Source organism: Euwallacea fornicatus, chromosome 37 (genome assembly GCF_040115645.1).
Source record: "Euwallacea fornicatus isolate EFF26 chromosome 37, ASM4011564v1, whole genome shotgun sequence".
Lineage (NCBI taxonomy): Eukaryota > Metazoa > Arthropoda > Insecta > Coleoptera > Curculionidae > Euwallacea > Euwallacea fornicatus.
Window position 1 is genome coordinate 785,137 of NC_089577.1, and position 18,956 is coordinate 804,092.

At 42.7% G+C, this 18,956-nt stretch overlaps 2 protein-coding genes across 2 annotated transcripts in view; one reads left to right on the forward strand and one right to left on the reverse strand.

Moving 5' to 3' along the window:
- Positions 1–278: 278 nt before the first annotated feature.
- Positions 279–939, forward strand: LOC136349403 (uncharacterized). Its single transcript, XM_066300932.1, has 3 exons — positions 279–466; positions 526–593; positions 650–939. Exons 1-3 carry the CDS (start codon positions 343–345, stop codon positions 824–826), a joined length of 369 nt encoding a protein of 122 aa, XP_066157029.1. The 5' UTR covers positions 279–342; the 3' UTR covers positions 827–939.
- A 595-nt stretch (positions 940–1,534) lies between these two features.
- LOC136349399 (kalirin-like) overlaps positions 1,535–18,956 on the reverse strand; it is a 37,845-nt gene continuing 20,423 nt past the window's right edge. Inside the window, 21 exon segments of the mRNA XM_066300924.1 lie at positions 1,535–1,858; positions 1,911–2,309; positions 2,360–2,498; positions 2,559–2,730; positions 2,784–2,956; positions 3,214–3,458; positions 3,460–3,850; positions 3,902–4,101; positions 5,224–5,395; positions 5,448–5,582; positions 9,506–9,759; positions 9,813–10,016; positions 10,075–10,283; positions 10,468–10,646; positions 10,697–10,929; positions 10,982–11,146; positions 11,728–11,811; positions 11,906–12,042; positions 12,093–12,189; positions 14,491–14,608; positions 15,567–15,642. Of these exon segments, the coding sequence (XP_066157021.1) occupies positions 1,739–1,858; positions 1,911–2,309; positions 2,360–2,498; positions 2,559–2,730; positions 2,784–2,956; positions 3,214–3,458; positions 3,460–3,850; positions 3,902–4,101; positions 5,224–5,395; positions 5,448–5,582; positions 9,506–9,759; positions 9,813–10,016; positions 10,075–10,283; positions 10,468–10,646; positions 10,697–10,929; positions 10,982–11,146; positions 11,728–11,811; positions 11,906–12,042; positions 12,093–12,189; positions 14,491–14,608; positions 15,567–15,642 (3,902 nt within the window). The 3' untranslated portion in view covers positions 1,535–1,738.

Here is an 18,956-nt window from a genome sequence, read left to right on the forward strand (position 1 = left end):
TAAGCAATGATAACCTGGAACTCTGTCCTAACTAATCCCCTGACGGTTGAATCGTACATTTGGAAAACACACAATCAGGAATTTTGGACTTCTCAGAAAAGTAGGGGAGGCACGGGCAATAGCCCCTGCACAATCTTTCACGATTTTGTCCCACACTCACCGCGCTTCCGTCGGAATAGCATATTTGCTAATCGAACGAAAGTTAATGTTCGGGCTTAAGCCGGTCTCAGATTTGGATTAGCCTTAATCCAGACAATATCACTAATCCTATAATGTTTCTGTTTACGCAACCTGGGAAGATCATTTATTGATTCGGTAGTACCATCCTCAGTCGAATGTGAAATGGAGAAGTCGGTGGTTCTTGTGAGTACCTTATTGGTGATGTCCTCATGGGCTCTCGGGGAGGACATCAGAAAGCTGAGCATGGAGGACATGAGGGCGATGCTAGCCGAAATGCCCCAAACTCGTAATTGAAACTCGGTGAATTTGGTATAGCGTAATAAAAAAAAAATGGTTTGTTTTCAGGTTGGCGACCTTTCCTTCGAGGTAAGATCGATGTGGGGTATAAGGTTGAAATTGAGCGTGAAGAATGGGTAAGCCACAATTAGATCTTTTTGAAGCAATCGTGTACTAACTGAAGGGTGCGCAGGAGAATAAGGAGGAAGCAATTCTCTCAAGGGAAATCTTTCACTACTTCGTGGACAACCAAGAGGAGATTCGGAAGAGGAAAGAGTTGCTGAACGCAGAGGCCCTCACCGACACTGTTTGTTACCCAGAGCCCATCGGCTGTTTCGACACAGATGATCCAGGCATCAGGCCGTTCTGATCTCCTGAACTCCCAGAACACTTTACCCAAGCTGAAAGCGCTATTCAAGTAGTAATTCTTGTTCTTTAAGGTAGAAATATATACTTCATTCCTGCACGACCTGCAATGAGAAACTCGCGTTTCATTTCAACATAGTAAAACGGACATAATTTTTCTCCTGATCCAAAAGTGACCCATCGGGAAGTTCCTGCTTGCGGTACAGTTATGGATCTGTGACATTCTATAATTCGACGTCACATATGTGCCTCTGGTGATGTAACAAAACCCTTTAACTTAATATAACCTCCATGAAAAAGTCCAGAGGTGTCTAGGAAATCTTGGAAGCAATTTGATCGAGTTACGTCCTCCGATCCGGTTTTCCCTGAAGCGTTTAGCTGAATGTGTCCATCAGGCGCGTTTTCTGTACTTCATTTTCCGACATTTATTTTTCTATTTCCAACTCTTTTTCTTAAAAAGTCTAGTCGATCGATTTTGAAGTGCATTACACAATTACATGTAATTTTGAAACACCTCTAATTTGAGGTGTCATTCGGTCCATGTTATAGCTAATAAAATGCCCTTTTGGAGCAATAAACAAAAATAATAAAATGGCATGTTTCGTCCCTTTTAATCATGCTTTAAATATATTAATAAGTATTAATAATTAAAAAAAATAAATAAATAAAAAAATGTTAAAAGGGAGGTGGAGTACTATTTAAAATCGCACTGTATAGGTGATCATATATTTAAAAATAATTTAAAATCGCATTAAAAAATTACTTGGTATCTTACATAGAAACATTTTAACCACATAATATAAATATCAATATTCGCCTTATCCTAATTAAAACCATATTAATTAAAACAACAATATCACATCCGTCATATAAAACCATTGTTAATCAAACTCCCTATAGAAAGCCTCAATTAGTATCAAAATATGTGCTCTCCTGAATACACAGGACTAGTGGGTGTGGTAGGAATATTAGCTGGGTGTCTTCGTTGCATGAAGGTCTTCAACCTCGAACTCGGAATCACTGATGGCAAGTTCTCCTTAAAACAAAAAATTGCATTCAATCACCCAGAGCGAAGCGTTACAGCTCACCTCCCGACTCCATTGGGAGCTCAGAGCCGCCTCCATGTCCAGGCGCTGCCCAGGAACAAGCACCAGCAACCTCCGGATTAGGTCTTTCGACAGCTCTGAAATGGCAGAAAAATATTCCTCAGGGAAGCAATAGTCGCATTTTAAAATATTGGCAGTGGTCTCCTCCATGGAGTCGTCTAAGAAAGGGGAGACCCCGCTGAGGAGGACGTAAAGGAACACCCCGGCGGCCCAGAAATCGGTGTGTTTGCCTACAGGTTGTCCCAGCACCAGCTCGGGAGAAGCAAATTCCAGGCACGCAGGAGGTAGAATTACGTTTTTCGAGGTGTTGACTGAGTCTCCGAAGTCCACGAGTTTCACGACTGGAGGGGAAAAGGAGGTGTCTGCCATCACGTTCTCGGGCTGAAGAAAAGCCAGTAAATAACAGAACCTCAAGTCCGCTAAGATTAAACCTTGATATCCAAGTGGACCAAATCTTTTCTGTGCAGCCACCCCAGGGCGGACATGAGTTGTCTGCAGTACAGCCTTGCATCTCCTTCCAGATAATCGCCATCACTGCTGAGGAAGTGGAACAAGAGAGGCCCCTTTACCCTTCAGAAAATTCATCTCATGAGCTCTAATGGTCTTATTTTTAAATATTGAGAGACATACAGCTCCAGAACTATAGTGTCAGTCCCAGGTATTGGGGCGTTGTCAAAGAGGGCCAAAGACCGGATTATGTTGGGGTGCTCCATTTGGGCTAGAAGGGCGTACTCAGCCTGCGTGATATGGTGCGCCTGTTTCCGCCTAGTCACCTGCTTCAGGGCGACCTGCACATTTGTGCCTGAAATATATTTTTTAAAAGCAAAAATTCCACGATAATTAACGGGAATTTACCCCTGTCTTTGGCCAACCTAACGATGGAAAATCGCCCCCTACTGATCTCCTCCAGCTCGATGTATCTCCGATTGAACTGTTCTTGTTGCCATAAAAGGGTGTCTGCTACAGGAAGAGTTACAGCCACTGTAGGGAGACTGACAGCCAAGTTATGGCACGAAACTAGACGAAAACTGGAAATTTTGCCTAATAAACAACTTATTACTGTAATATGATCTGGTCAAAAAACAGCCAGCACGCCAATGGTTTTAATCCTAAAAGCAGTGGCAGACTGCTACAAATTCAAAAATTCAGACCGTTCTTGAACACGAGACAGGGAGATACCAAGTATTGATCCATCAACAATTTCTAAAATTTCAGATCTAAAACCAGTTTTAAATGCGCTGCTGTCCTGCAGAATGTTAAACAAAGACATTTTTTATAGATCTACCTGTATGTTTCTCCTGGTACTAGATCGTCCACAGTGAAAGACGTCCCAGCAATGGGCACTTTTGACGTAGCTGAGGTCCATTCTCCCGAACCCAGCTTGCAGTACTCGATGAAAAAGTGCCAGTTTTGGGAATTGTCCCATTCCAGTGCCACGCTGTTTGACGTCAGTACTTGAATTCGAGGTTCGGCTGTGAAAATGATCCAGAGATGTCGCCATAAACTGAAAAGTTTTGCCAGAAAAACAATTTCCATGGAACATACCTAAGCAAGAGTTGTTATTTTTAACCGTAAGAAGGCACGTGCAACTGGCTGACCCATGGTCATTCGTCACCGTAAACGAGTACGTTCCCGAATCACTGGGCTTGGCATTTTCCAGACTCAACACGGCCACGCCCTCGTCATTGCTGTCCAACATAAACCTGCCATTCCTTAAAATGCACAAGTTGGGATCCAGTTTCTTCCAGCTCTGCCTGCAATTGGGGCCACAATGGCGTACTCGACACTTTAGGATCACCTTCGATCCCGCCTGAACGGTGACGTCCTTCAGCTTGTCACGAAATTCTGGTAGGGGCCCTTCAGGGATAGTCATAGCGGCTTGACCGTTGACGGGGGAGAGTTTCGAAGATGTTTTTTTTAACCTAGAAATCAGGTGTGGTGGTGGGGTTTGTGTGGTGGTCAGTGGGGAATACCCGAAGTTCCAGGGCCTACGAGCGCAGCCAGAAATTACGCATGAGGGAAGCCAGATTTTCTGGCGCACTGTGTTTATCAGGACTAAGTAGCCCTGGTTTTCATCGAATTTGACCACAGTGAGGGCTTCGCCCAGGTTTACTCCTGGGTGTTCTCGGGTTACCACCGCCTGAGTTCCCGGGGCGAGGATGTGGTTTTCGCACTGCAAAAGCAACATTGACAACACCGACAAACAGGACACAAAGTCGCGCATCCACACATGCAAAAAGCCACACAGAACCCCTTTGGTTAGTAGATCATGCCCAACGTCAACCACGCCAAGACTGCATTAGTAAAACAAAAAATAAATACGTGAAGAAACTTTTATTTTATTGTTCTCTCTGGCTAACAAACACTTACTCGTCGAAGTAATCTACTAGACAAAACTACCTTAGACTACCACGCACTATTAGTCCTCGATATAACTATAACGTTCACTTAAACTATATCACAGCCTTTAGGGTTAGTTTTTACTGGTTTGGTGCAACCGGAAGTTAGGGAAGAAAGAACAGGGAGTTAGGTTACCTGGAGAAAAAAGAGAATTTTTTTTTGTTATACTGGCATGCTATCGAATGATACGCTACTGTACGTCGAACATCCCACAGGGCAATTCAGAACTATGGGAATCAAATTTCTAAAAATTGTTCAGTACAATATTAGAAAATATTGCAGAACAAAAAGCGGAATTTTGTGCAATCAGGTCTTGCCGTATTTCCACTCGCGCCTCATAACGCAGACTTCATACGTTCCCACAGAAATAAATCCAAGAGTGTTAAATCGGGCGATCTAGGGGACCATGAAACTGGACCACCTTTGCGGATTCAATGTCGTCTGAAGTGACAATCCAAATACTGATGGATTTGAGTATGCAGACGGATGATCACGTCGGAACCAGTTTTATTGTCAAACGTTTAACAGGACGTTTTGAGGAAGTTCCGAAAAGACGTCTTGCAGAGAACGTCCCTAGATAGGCCCCATTAAATGATTGGACAGGGAGTATGGCCTAATCAAATTGTCATCAACAATACCGGCTCACACGTTAACGAATCCACAAAAGTAGCCCATTAAAGAAACGTGTGCAATTGAGTTACTCGACAATTTTATGGAGAAGCCACTGGTAAAACTTACATCCGGCTGAAGTTAAATTTAGTACTTCTTGAAATAATATCCTTTTTGGACTTGGATTCTTATACTTAGGCATCTTTTATTATTGAACTGAGTCATCACTAGGTATTTGATGTCATAATTCTGAATCACCCTATATACAAGTTTACATGGTACCTACCGAATGGTGGGCTTCACTCCATCGCCTATGCAACTCCTGTTTCTCGCTCTCCTTTCCAGTTTCCAGCACCACAGAGTCGCTCTTGTGCTTGTTCCTCAAAGTGCTCTTAAACCCCTCAAAGAAGTTCTTTTTTCCGGGTTTGTGGTTGTTGTTTTTACTGTCCGAAGAGTCGCTACACTCCGGAAATTAGTTCCAACTTCACGAGTTATGGAAAAAGACCTTACCTGGAGTTCAAATCATTCTCCGACGGTATTCCTATGGTGTTGGCTTTGTGGATGTAGTGGGTGGGCTTTCTCGGCGGTCTCGAGGACGGCGAGTCTATGGGGGTGGTTCTGGTGAACTCCCACGAACTGTCAGAGCTGCAATTTTAAGTGAAACATGGTTGCCAATAAAGCTGACAGAATTTAAGGTAGAAGGCAAGAAGGCAAGAATGTTAAGCATGCAAAGCAGCACACAGAGTTGGTAAATAAATATACAGGGTGGCGGAATTTTATTTGCCTAAATTGTAGTATACCCTATGTATCGAGTTTTTGGTACTTACTTATTTATACTAGGCGTCATTGTTTTACATATATTGAAGATCTATTTTTTTAAATTGAGTAAATGCCTAATATTCCTTTTAAAATGGGGCATCACAATGTGCCGTTCATATTGCAAATGGCGGATTTTCCTCAAAAATAATTTTGAAATTTACGTATTTCAATTGTTTCGTATTCAAAATGGCGCCTTGTGACTTACACTCTCGTGTTGGTGGTACAGGCTCCTCAGCATCCCAAACAAAAAAAATAATATAAAAGGTGGAAAATTATAAAGAAAAAATGTAACTAATTGAAATAATACGGAAAACATAAATAAATAATAAAATATACATGAAACTTTAAATGAAACTCTCTCATAATTTTCACCTTTTATTCTATGGAAAATGTTCATGTTCATTGCACCGCAATGGAAAATAATAATATTTATATACAAACATACACATCTGATCTATATTTACAACGAATAATAATAATTAAACACTCAAAGGCAAAGCTAAGGAAATTCACAAAAATCATTAATTTTGCCTGTAAGCGTATACCAATAATGGAAAATAACCCTTATATCTAAGTAATACACGCACATTGATTATTTTGCATCTGAGATGTGGGTCCACTTTCATTACCCTTAAGGGTTCTCTCATAATAACCACCTTCTGGGTGAAATATAAAGCATAGGACAGTGTTTAAAGTCACAATAGTAGTTAATACTGGGAAATCTTGTTCTTAGCGTCTAGTTTTAAGGATTGAATCATCCCTGGCAAGGGCAAGTTTCAAGGGTTGAATTTTTTACATGGCGTTTCAAGAAAAAACTAACGCGACATTCAGAGATATAAGTAAATAACTCAATAAGGGAGCTTTCTTGAAACTCCCTGTACAAGTTGATCGCAGTGGCAGCTCATATTTTTCCTAGCGGTTTCATTAAAGGTGAGGTGGTCTATCCACAAACGTCCCATTATGGGTTACTTTAAATACTAGGAGTTCGTTCATGCGTGTGGTTAGAAGCTGCGATCTGATTTTGATTATTATTGATTAAAATCTGAGGAATTTCAAGTGTCTCGGAAGTTGAAGCAAATTCATGGGTTTTGTACATGAACGTATAGAAATGAAAGATACGTCTTTTATTCTTCTTTCGATTGGACTAAACCTTAACCTAGTAGCTCTTGCCGTTCTCAAGATATTATGGGATAAGCAAAGAGTTGCATTAGAAGTGAAAAGAGAGGCGACAACAGCGATTTGGGGAAAGTCCCGCCAAAAACAAAATACCATTGCGTGGTGTAACTTTCCATTTTATTTATGTTTTCTGATGGTATCTAACCGATGGATGTAATCAAGCTTGACCGGGGATATTTTTGCTAACAATTTTACGGCCCTTCAGCAAAAAAATCGAGATATCTTATCTAATTTTGAAGCCCTGGAACTTCGTTACTATTAGAGATGGAGATTCCTACTGAGCGATATTGTTGCGGCCTCGTCCCTCGGTATTAAACTATCCTGTATATACCTATAAGCAAATATGTCCGCTAAGCGGGTTATTATAGGGGTGCAAAAGAGAAAAAGCACGTTTAAGAACACTTAAGTGATGTTTCTGGATCATTCAGAATTAATTGATAAAGTTTGTTGATTTAAATTAAGATTTTGATGTGCCCGAGGGTACCGAGGAGAGTTTATATGATAGTTGAAGCATTTTTGGGGCAGTTGCGCTAGAAAGGGGGCTTTGTAACAAATTGCTCACAATTTTATTGGACGGAGACTTCGCTTTAGATTTGTAAAAACTTTTAATTAGAATAGTCATTAAAGGACAGTTCTCCAAGAATTATTCTATTCGATTCAACTCAGGCCTGGGCCGTCCTAAAGGAAGTTAGGAGACCCGTAAATCATTAAAAATCAGGACGAAAATTCCAAAAAATCATTGATAGCAGAAGGCAAAATCACGTGTCATTTTACATTTTTGAATCCCGAAACACGACAGGATGCAATCGACATTTATTCTGCTTTATTGAGAGCCATTAGAGAGACAAGGACAGAAAATGATTTCGGGTAATTGGGAACACTGAAATTTTCCGAAAAATGATGGCTGGCGACCGTACAAAAACATCTGAATGTGGCGCGCTGCTTGCCGCTCGACTGACGCCATTTGCTAACAGTCGACAAGCGACCGATTCCTCGCGCCGTACCAATCGGTCGAATTTTCGAGACTTTTCGCGAAAAATTCTTTCCTAGAAAAGGAAAGTCGTTAGAAAACTATCGTGGAAAGTGAGGTGCGTAATTGCTGTGCTGCAAACCGGGACTAAGCGAGGTTTTAAAGTGTTTTTGAAGGATTTTAATGATGTTATCGGGACGTTAAATGTTGTTTTTGCAAGATTCTACTCAAATAGCCGGTAAGTCTTTGTTTCATGTGTGAGATTGAACTGTGTATAGAGCAAATATGCGTTTTCACCCCTGTTGAGGACCTAAACGGCAAATGGAAATTTCCAGTAGTTTTTTTTTAGTGACTGGCAGGGTTGCCAACTTTTGAGTTGGATTAGTAATGGTATTCTAAAATATTCAAAGGCCGTGTTTGATTAAAAGGAAATGTCTCAAACACTAAATTTTTGGTCTCTTAGAGTTACACTTGCAAAATAAATAATAATATGTTGTTCCAGTCCTCGAAAAATATTGTTTTCTAGGCGTTTACTAAGTAACTAGGACTATCCCTCTCGCTTTTTGAGTCACTCCGATCATACTCATACGTCGCTCCTCCCAAGCCATTGTTCTGGTAGGACAGCATCTGATACCCTTCGCAAGCAAGCCCTAGCTGCTTTTAACGATCCAGAATTGGCTTTCTATTCTGTTTAAACAAAGCATTATCGTCTAAACAACCCTTTATAGTAAAATGATAATCTTATTCTAATTCACTCTGTTGTTATCGCCAAATTGGCAACTATGGTGATGACCAAGGAACCGCAGTTGCTAACGCGACGTCGCAATGGGGCAACGAAGGCGACGTTTCTATTACTAATATGAACCATTTTATTATTTGAAATTTTTTCTAAAAAGTTTGTTTTCCCAATTACTTTTCTGCCCTTTTTGGACACATGTGAACAGTATACTACTAGCAACACGAGCTATTCTGGCAAATGCCCAATCAGTGCGTTTGGAATTGTTAAGATTGATTTTTCTATGTACGTATGGTGGTGTTATCGAGAGAAAGGGTTTGGCTTGAAGACAGGGGGTGAACTATTAAAATACCGAAATCTAGGATAAATATGAACCGACTACATTGAAAAACTTGAGTCCCTCTCCTCAGTTTACCACTTGAACCCGGTTTTACTGTTTGTAGACATGTCTATCCTATCTTAACACATAACATATTATCACAGAAACTAAGTGATTGTAAAACTAAAATTTGAATTCCCAGGAAATTAACAATTTAAGTTGAAATTCATGGGCAAACGTTACGTAGTTTCTATTTAAAACTCGAACGCCCTTGAGTTAGTACTGAAGTCGAAGTTACGATTTCATAGCCCTTCCAAAGAAAAGGGCTTGAATATCCAGCCAAGTCCTTGGTTATTGCATCCAAAACCAACAAAGAAAATTAGTGATGTTATACAAACTATAAGAAAGTATCACTAGGTTAATATTAGAACTTCGCTTATTAGCGGCTGGCTGGCAGCAACCAATAAGCCACCACATAACTCAGGAATAACAAGAAGTCTCATTGCTAGCCGCCTAGATCCAGATAGGCTAGCTTCCGGGATACTCACGATTCCCTGGTTTTCTCTTTCTGGTAGTCAATGGGCCTCTCAATGGCATTGAGGAAGTCGCGCTGCCTCTGCAGGATGTCCTTGATCGTCTTCAGCCACTGATTGCGCAACTCTTCAGATTGAGCCGAGCACACGAAGCTCATGGTCGAATGGGCATTCTTGGCCTCGGGAACGTTTGGGCTTCTATTTGGTTCCGTTGACTTGATGACAAAGCAGCCATCGTCTCGCGAGTCATCCAATGCCATCTTGTTGACCTGCACACGCATAATTTTTTCTCTGCTACTCAGTTGATAGGGCTAACATTAACCTGTATGTGTGCCTTGTAAATGTACTGCGGACTAGTGAATTGCGTCTTTTTGCCCACGATCTCCGAGAAAATGATACTCTGCTCGAAGAGGAACACTTGCAGCTCCTTGTTTTTGCCCACCACCGTGGGATTTTGTCCTGGAAGGTCCGACACATTGAGCAAGCCATGCAGCAGCAATATGCCTTGTGCGGTTATCTTTCCTGCCTAAAGTTCTCAAGATAAATTCCACTTAAAACATTGCAATATTGGCACAGAAAGCTACCTCGAAGCCTTGCAGCCGTCCAACGTCCATCATGTCATTGGCGTTCTTGGGCACCACCACCATAATCATGTAGGCGGCCTTCAGAGCGTCCGTTTCGCTCTTAATGCCGGCCCTTTCAGTATATTTCAGGATGTCTTTCAACATTAGCTGATACTTCATGATACGTTGGACCGGTTTGATTAGTAGGTCGCAAAGCTGCAATTTGTGGCCTAAAAGGTGTACATTGATTTGAACAATACGAAGAGATTTTTTAAAAGTCGAGAACCCCTCAGAAATATAACTTTTTGCTTGTCCTTAAGATGGTTCTGACCGTTTCGGTACGTTATTACACGAAATATCCATTCGTGTATCATATTAAGGATATACCAGGCAACATTCGATCTCAAAACTCACCCAGCTTAACTCTCAACTCTTCGAAGTAAGTGTCCAAATGCTCAGCCACTATGAACTCGGAAATGGGCTTATTCTTACAATATATCACATACATTTGCAGCTTGCGCTCGTATTTTTTGAATAGCTGCGCCAGTTCTTCCGGATTCTCAATAGCTGTTCTCAGAGACTTCAGGAAATGGCTACAAAAGAATACCTTGTTAACCACGCCCTATATTCTACAGGATCTTACTTTTTGTGCCAGTCATAGATGTTTTCTATATTGCCGAAAACCATTTTATCTTTGCCCTCGCGCAAGTCTTCAGGCATGGAAATTTCGCAGTCTTTGTCCCGCATTGTCGCAATGTAGCCGTCCACTATCAAAGACAAATCGCGCACATAGGTTTCCTCAGTGTCCACCAATTCCTGCAGCACGTAATGGCGCTTCTTGAGGAAGGATTCGATTTTTTGAGGGTCGATTTCCACCTGAAAACTGAGCTATAATACGAGATTTGACTTTTGAGAGTGGTGAAAATACTTGTTTGTCGCTTTCATCCCCGCTGAAGGCCAAGGCGGCGGCCTCATTTGAGGAGTACTGCGTGGATAAGTCTCTATGACCGTCCAGGCTGAAATCGGACAGGGCTTCTGAGCTCCGAGTATTTCTGAGCGCTGAGTGCCTTTCTTTGTTCTCAGAGTGTTGTTCCTGTTAGAAAAAAATAGTAAATAATGATTGTTGAAGGAGATTTGGGGCATGCTTTAAAATTACAAATGTTCCATGCATTCATTTGCCTGGATTTCTGAAAGAATTAGATAATTGTTTAAATTCGAGTAATTTCTAGAATGTTCCTAAGAAATCTTTGGGAACGGATAAATATCCCAAAGGTTCCGAAGAAGAGTGAAAATACTTTGACCATGCATTGTCTAATGGAGATCAGTGCCACCCCAACGAAGCATGCAATATCCAAGTGTTTACATCCTACTTTATCTGTATTCAACGCTCCGAATTCAAGTCAAAACCGTCGAATAATAGCAGAGAACGTAACTTCACTTTGCATCTAAATGGCGTATTTCCAATCAAAGTTCAATGAACAAATTTGCCTCTGCAATATACCGATAAGAATCATAAACATGCATTAGTAATACTGTTTGCTAACTCAACCGGGATTCCCACTATCGTGACTAAAACAATAAGCACTCTGTATATAGGCCAAATTCGAGGGGGAGTAAACAAAGGACTACTGTCATACGGGGGTGCATTCGCAAACAAAAGCAAACACATCGCACCATTCTCTCCTTGACGATTTGCTCGATCTCGGCCAAATCGGCGGAGGTACCGCCTTCTAACGATTTTATCGTGAGGCTAGAAACCTAGAGAAGGACAGAAACAAAGTAATACTAGTCACCCTCTAAGTAGGAAGTTGCGTGCCGCCCCTGTTGTAACGTTTCGTCAAGTTTAACTCACCCTTTTGCAAGGATTCTCCTCGATATCCGGTACCCCCGGAGGGGGCTGCGGCACCAGAATGGGTTCCTGTATGGGTTTCATGGGTGGAGGCAGTTCACACTCTTCGTCTACTTCATCTCCGTTGGCGATTTCAGCCCCTAAATCAGGCGAAATAAGCAAAGGAGGCTGGAGAAATGAAGAGTCTTACCGAGAGATTTAGCCCCTTTTAAGGGTGTGGTTCTGTCGTCCTCCTCTTCTCCTTCTGACACGGAGGATTTGTTGTTGCCCATGTCGGTCGGGGGCACCTGGAAATTGAAGGGACGTTCTAAGATTTTCTGGAAAGTCGACGGCGACAATTCGATAATGTGCGTGAGATTTATTAAAGTGAAAATAAACCAATTTGCCGCGATCTGCACGTTAACTGGGACTTTCGAGGAAATTTGGCCACTTCGCGGATGGCAAAATATTCACGAGCAGTGCGCCAAAATTACCGTTTTACGGGCGTTTAAATCAAATCTAAAAAATCATAAATTACACCGGCATCAAACTGCGATTTCCAGGAACGCGTTGCCTCCTCGATTTCTGGAAAATATTGTTCAAAAGGGGTTTTAAATTCAATCCAATATATCCTCAGCTCGACCCAAATGAGCGGCAATTTCCCGGAACATGTTTTTAATTCACTTTAACGGACCTTGAACACTCGACCGGCTAAGAAAGTGCCGAAAATATTCAGCGCGTCAGCAGGCCTAAGTGCGGACACGTTTTCATAATTCTACCCCCATCTTCTCCTCAATCATGTGGCCGCCGGCTTTGAAGATGATGCCCCCACATCCTTCACGGATTTGATTAGCTGGAAAAACAGCCTCAACCTTCGAAAACAGGCCAAACAAATACGCCTTAAACAGTCTACGCGAAGAGTGATTGGGTCGGGCAATGTTTACTCTCACGTTTAGCATGTTTATGCATTCCGCAAGGAAAATTTGGAGCGAATCCCGCTACTTTTACATCCTTAAAAGCTTACCACACCAGCGGCTCGACCTACGGAATTGTCGATAACGATACTGAAAATTTTCTTTGCAAAAAACTACAGGTCCCCCATCGATTCTCTCTCTCGTTCTAACACTTACGTAAACGGGGATGCACGAGAAACGCCTCAAGAAGTTCACCCTCATTTCCAACTCGTTACGAAACACCTTTATCTACGGACGTAATCTTATCTGTCAGATGCTCAAACACCAACTGATACAATTCAAATTTGGGTTTGTGCAAAAGTGGGTACGTTTGTTCAAGCCAAATTTAGCCCGTCAGATATATTACGGGCAATAAAGCTGTTGAGCGGTTTTGTTCGGTTCTAAATGCATTTCCAGCAAGAAGTCCACGAGTGACGATGCTCGAGAGAAACGAAATCCAGTTCTGCGGCCGAGTCACGCTATTCGACGGATAAGAAATTGGTCTTTCCTAGATAACCGTGCGTTAAAGTTAATGACAATAATTCGGAAATTTTCATCGGAATTTATCTACGTTTTGAAGGAATTTCAACCGGCATTTTCACAACAACGGGGACGATCCGATAACTCTTAATGGAACCCGTACGCGACCGTAATGTTAAATTTCAACCTCGGAGGTACGTAATTGGAACAATTCGAGCCTTTCCGATTTGCTGCCAGTTTTTCGAAGCATCTGGAATTTTTCGCTTCTCGCCTCACAAACACACATAAGTCATACCACGTATGAAACACAGACGAAATTTCTGAACCCATATACGCCTCGTGAACGAATCTCCGCGATGGCTTATTATGTTAATCAAAACATCGTAATAATGATTAAAACATGTGCACCAGTTACCATACAAGGACTCTTTATTTTACGCTCTATGACGACATAATTTCGAGGTCTCAAAGTTCGTCAAAGGTAGACAACGAACCCGAATGAGGTGCACCTACAAGAGGGGCGCGTGAAATTTGTAGCGGTGGTTGAGTTCCCGAAAACAACCCCGCCGGAAACGGGAGGGGATTCGGCAGAGCGACCTCGTGGAGTAAGAAAGTTGATCAACGCGATCGTGAGGCATTAGGAGTGCAGGCGTGAGGTCGCTTCATTGGGAAAAACCATTAGAGATGAGAACCGTCGAACGCAGACGGGTGGCACTGCCACCACCTGGTAAAATCAGCGATGATTAAAAAAAAGGCATTTGCATCTCAGATGTTGATCGGTTTTCAGCTCAATGTCTGAAAAGAATTCGGGGGAACTCTTCGTGCCCGAACTCCCGCGAGTTGACCAAACATACAAAAAATGTACGAAATGGCCTCAATCTCATGCTCGGCACTCGCTATGGCCTCACATCTCACAATTGCAATAACATTCAGATCGTCTTCTTGCTGGCCATTGACACACATTTCTATACTTCCCAGTTAAGTAGATAAGTTTGTCGTTATCGCAGATAAGTGCAACCAGCTTAGTCCCCATTTCCATATATATCCCCCCCCCCTCCCGCCCCGCGACTGCAACGGTGGGATAAAATTTCACTTACGTGCGCTCCCTTCAGGCCTCATCGCGTCTTATCTTCGGTGGCGCAATTGCAAGCAAAACCCAAACAAACAGGCACTTACCCTGATTCTCTTATCTGACCCAGTTTTCTTCAGGGGCGGCCTTGGGTCTGTCGAAGGCTGGGACTTCTCGACTTTGCCCTGAGACAGTTTACGCAGGGGCGGCGGCAGCCATTTCCTCCTGAAACAGATCCTTGTCGTATAATCGTGCAAAGGGGATTGTTCGAAGGTATACAGGAAATCGTAGAGATAGAGAAGGACCGCGTCGAGCTGAAACTGAACACTGTCCATTTCACGACAAAAGACCGGTCGAAACTGATACGAAATCGCGGGTTTGCACCTGGGGCGCATCAGAGACAATCAATGGTAGTTAAACTACGCTAGATTAATCAGGGCTTCGACGAAACGAAAATTTTGCCAAGCAAGGAATAATGATTTTGCAACTTTGTATCTCTGACTAAATATTTACTAGAACGTTACGTGAAGCCTCCCGGCATTCCGGACCTGGGCCCGAGCGGTTTTTTAGGATTTTGGGAAATCCGCTGTTATTAATCATCGCATGAAGCATCGGTTTATGCACTAGTACTTGCCCGTCATCTATGAGATTTTCCACGCTGCCATCCCCATATTGGCATTTGCACCACTTTCTGAGAAACTTTTTCCCTCTACCCATAACACACTAAACCCGATAAATCGTCTTTTTACACAGATAAAAATACTCGTCTCAAGTCGTATTTTTGACTGTACTGACAGTCGGCAAATACATGTTCGCGAGTAATGATAACTATGATAAGATAGTGAACACTGAGAACTTGGGCATACGAAAAGTGTCTAAGGATTCGAAGTCGTATTGAGGAAACGTAGGCTCGTCGCTTAGGTGGTATCCACCCAAGGTATAAAATTCAATAAATTTGAAATTAGACTTCTGAGGAAAGGGTAGCTGCAACGGGGGGTTGGGGAGAAAATTAAAGAGAACGGATGTGGATACTTAAAGATTTGCAAAATTTACTATACTTCGTAGTTGTTTACTGCAACCTTCATTAACGGCACATGCGTTTCTACCTCAGGTTTTATAACCTGAAATTTCTTCTAATTTTTAGCCCTTCGCCGGACTCTTGACATAAATTAAGATGACTTACCCGCTGAAACCTCTTCTCTTGTTCACCGGCGAGGACGTGTTCACTGCCGAAGCGTCATTCTGCTGCGCTACTGATTCTGCAACCAAAAGAATCACTTTATTAATATTTTTATAGGTTAACGACATGCAATACGGGTACTCATGATCTAATGCGATCAAGGCCTCTCCGGTTTATTTTCGCAATAGAAATTACCATTTCGAAATTATTTTTTCAAAAATTGACTTTAAAGCAAAAATTAGCTGAAAATGAATGCGCAGTCGACGATTTCGAGATTGACGATACATGACATGAGAAGCAATGATCATAAGTAACTGCCAAGGGCTGTAGTCGAATGTTGCCGCGGTCAGAGCCGCAAAAACAATTATTGGAGTGCATAAAATATGTAAATGTATTTTGTGCATAATGAGTGGTTTTCCTTTTTTGGTTGCCAAATCGATAGTTTCTTGCTAATTGCCGTGGAACCTGTTTATTCAAAAGCACTTTTATTTACTGCAAAACATCTCTAAAACTGCATTAAACAACCACAGCAGCTGCACGTAAACAAATATACCTTCGGCGAAGTAAAGCTTCGCTATGCGGTCGCAAAGTTCGTACACCCTCCTGAAGCTCGATTTGCGCTTCAATGGCGATTTTTTTCCTTCTTCCTTGTTATCGGCCGAGGCTCCCAAATCCATTAAAACTAGCTCGCAATCCAACCGGCCGTCAAGAAAGCCTCCAGGATCACCAGATTTAGACTCGCGTGACTCACTTATTTTTGTTTGTTTTTATGATGGGAAAAGCGGAATTCTTGCGTTGCGAGGGCGTCGGCTTTTAGGTAAAAACTGACCGCACCATGTGCAGAAATCCGCCAAGCAGTTGTTGGTAATTTTAAGAACCCCATTACCCACCGGTGCTTTCACCACCTCACCGATCCGTTACACCTCCTAGCGAAGATTGGCCCTCTTAAGGCCCACTGACCAAGTGTAAACGATAAGGTTACATCTAGTCGGAATCTACGACTACCTGCCGTATCGATGCTGAAAATGGGCGTGGATTTTCCCCAAAGGGACGTGCAGATAACCTGATTCTCTTGGGCAGGCATTAACACCTGACTTGCACGAGCCATCTGAAAGTTACCTTGCTGGAGGTTTGTTAATCAGCCGGTTAATTATTTGAGTTAATAAACGTCGAAATTACACGTTCGACGAGGGCGTCGTAGCGGAATGCCCGCGCTTAGGGGTTCATAACGGGACGGCACGGGCGGTTTTTCAATAAGGGGCATTAGCGGCTACCTGAGGGTGGTTCAAGTGATTAACTGCAAATCAACGGTGGTTTAACGGCCCGACCAGTGGCCGGGGATCAAATTTCGGTCGTCCGAGATAAAAAAAAAAAAAAAAAAAAAAAAAAAAAAAAAATTAAGCCAAATTGCCTGTGTAAGTTCGAAGTTTGCCCAACTCAAATTCTCCTAAAAGAACTCTGATTTACGTTTACGATTATCATTATCATGCGATAGCCACGCTCGGTTTAACGTTATTTACGGGAAACATCGCCAGATCTGGAACGGACATCATCACCATCGATTTAAGCGAAATTGTCCCGTTATTTAATTCGTTCCCGAAACGTATCCAGATTTATTTATAAGCCATAAAATATACGCGTGTGTGTGTGTGTGTGTGTGTTTTATTTTTGAGGATTTATAATTAAATCCCTGCGCCATTTCCGAAGGATCTAATCTCGCCAACTACTGCGGTAGGCATTCGGTATCGCCTTGAGATCTCCTTTCTTCAAATTCCTCCACTGCACACACAAACAGTTTACACGCGATTTCTATAAGGATGGAACATCTGCTGGCCAAGTGAGCGGGTACTCCTTAAAAGGAAACAACTTGATTTCTATTTGCGATGCACGAATTTGCGAGTGCAGGGCAACGCCACTGGCACTAATCAAAACAAATCAAACGTGAGCCGCATCAGGCCTCAGGATGTACCCGGTTCCTTCGCAAATGGCGCACTTCCTCCTCGCCCTATTAAGGCGGTACTTACGCCGCATTGTTTCATTTGACGCCGTTTGTTTACTTAATCGATTCCGAAGGCTGTGTCGACGCAGTGGCGTCGCCCCGCGATTTCGAAAGGGCAGCTTTACGGCTGGTTCCAGGAGTATTTCGAACGCTTCAAGAGAAGTTGTAAAATGTTTGTTCGGGCGCCAAGAGAGTCGCCTTGACCTGCGGCTCGCATTTTATGGGCCATCAAGTGCCGCGTTTATTTCTGCTCGGCGTTTTATCGCGTTAATTGCAAGGAGCTGCAGAAAGGTGTCCGTTTGATCGATGCCAGCAATTAGCCACCGATAAACATCTCTCGAATTTAAGAGCCATTTCGAGGAGGTCGAGAATTGCGAAAAACAACGGCTCGACGAGGAGGAGGAACAATCGGGAAGGTCTCGTGATTTGGAGAGGCCGCCGAAGGCTGAGAAGAACGAATCTAATTTTGGAGGGGCTTGCAGAGAATTTGGCGGCTCGAAAGTTGGTTCGAAGAGAGAGGGGGGAACTTCTAAACGCTCAAGAAGGCCTCCGCGGCCCATCTTAAATTCCCTACAATCACGGTGAATTCTAAGAGACGACCGCCCTGAAGTTGGATTACGAGCCTCGGATTTAAAGATATTTTTCGAGCTGACAAATACTGCCGTAGCACAACTTGAGGACGTCTCGAAGGGTCAACAGATCGGATCTCGCATTCGAGATTTAAAGAGAGTTGAAAAATGATTATTAAGACACTCTCATCGGCTCAGATGCCTGCCTCTGCAGATGGAAGCGCTTCACGAGAGCAACACAGAATCCCGCGATTTAACACAGCAAAAAGGAAGCACTTCCTTAGCAAAATTACCAGTTATTGCTAATCATACCGAGACAGTTCAAGGTTAAAACAACATGTTGAGTAATAGAACTTTTCTTTCGAATTCGAAAGAGACTTCCCTGCCAGCACCGCACAGCCACTTACTATTTTGGCGGATCACCAACGAATCCAACGGCTATAGTTAATCACCATAACACTGAACCAATCCGTCACCACAAATCGCTGGTTTGGGCGAGCCAAAAGCACATTTCCACACCGTAAAGCTGAAGAGATAAAAACAATCGACGACTCTCACGACGCGCACTTCAATAACAACTGACGATCAACAATGTCTCGCCGGCCAAATGCAAGTGATCCGTGCCAAGCGGGGCGCCCCTGAACCCAGGGAGCTTACCCCCTTATTTTACCTTAAAATAACCCTCTGAAAAAATTGGTGGCGGGCAAAAAAACTGGCCCCATGCCAGCTGCATAGACCAGCGGTATCATGTCTAATTCATTGAGGATCTGTGTCGGGCTAATATTAGAAAATACGGGTTTACGTGGACCGAGAGACGTAAATCCA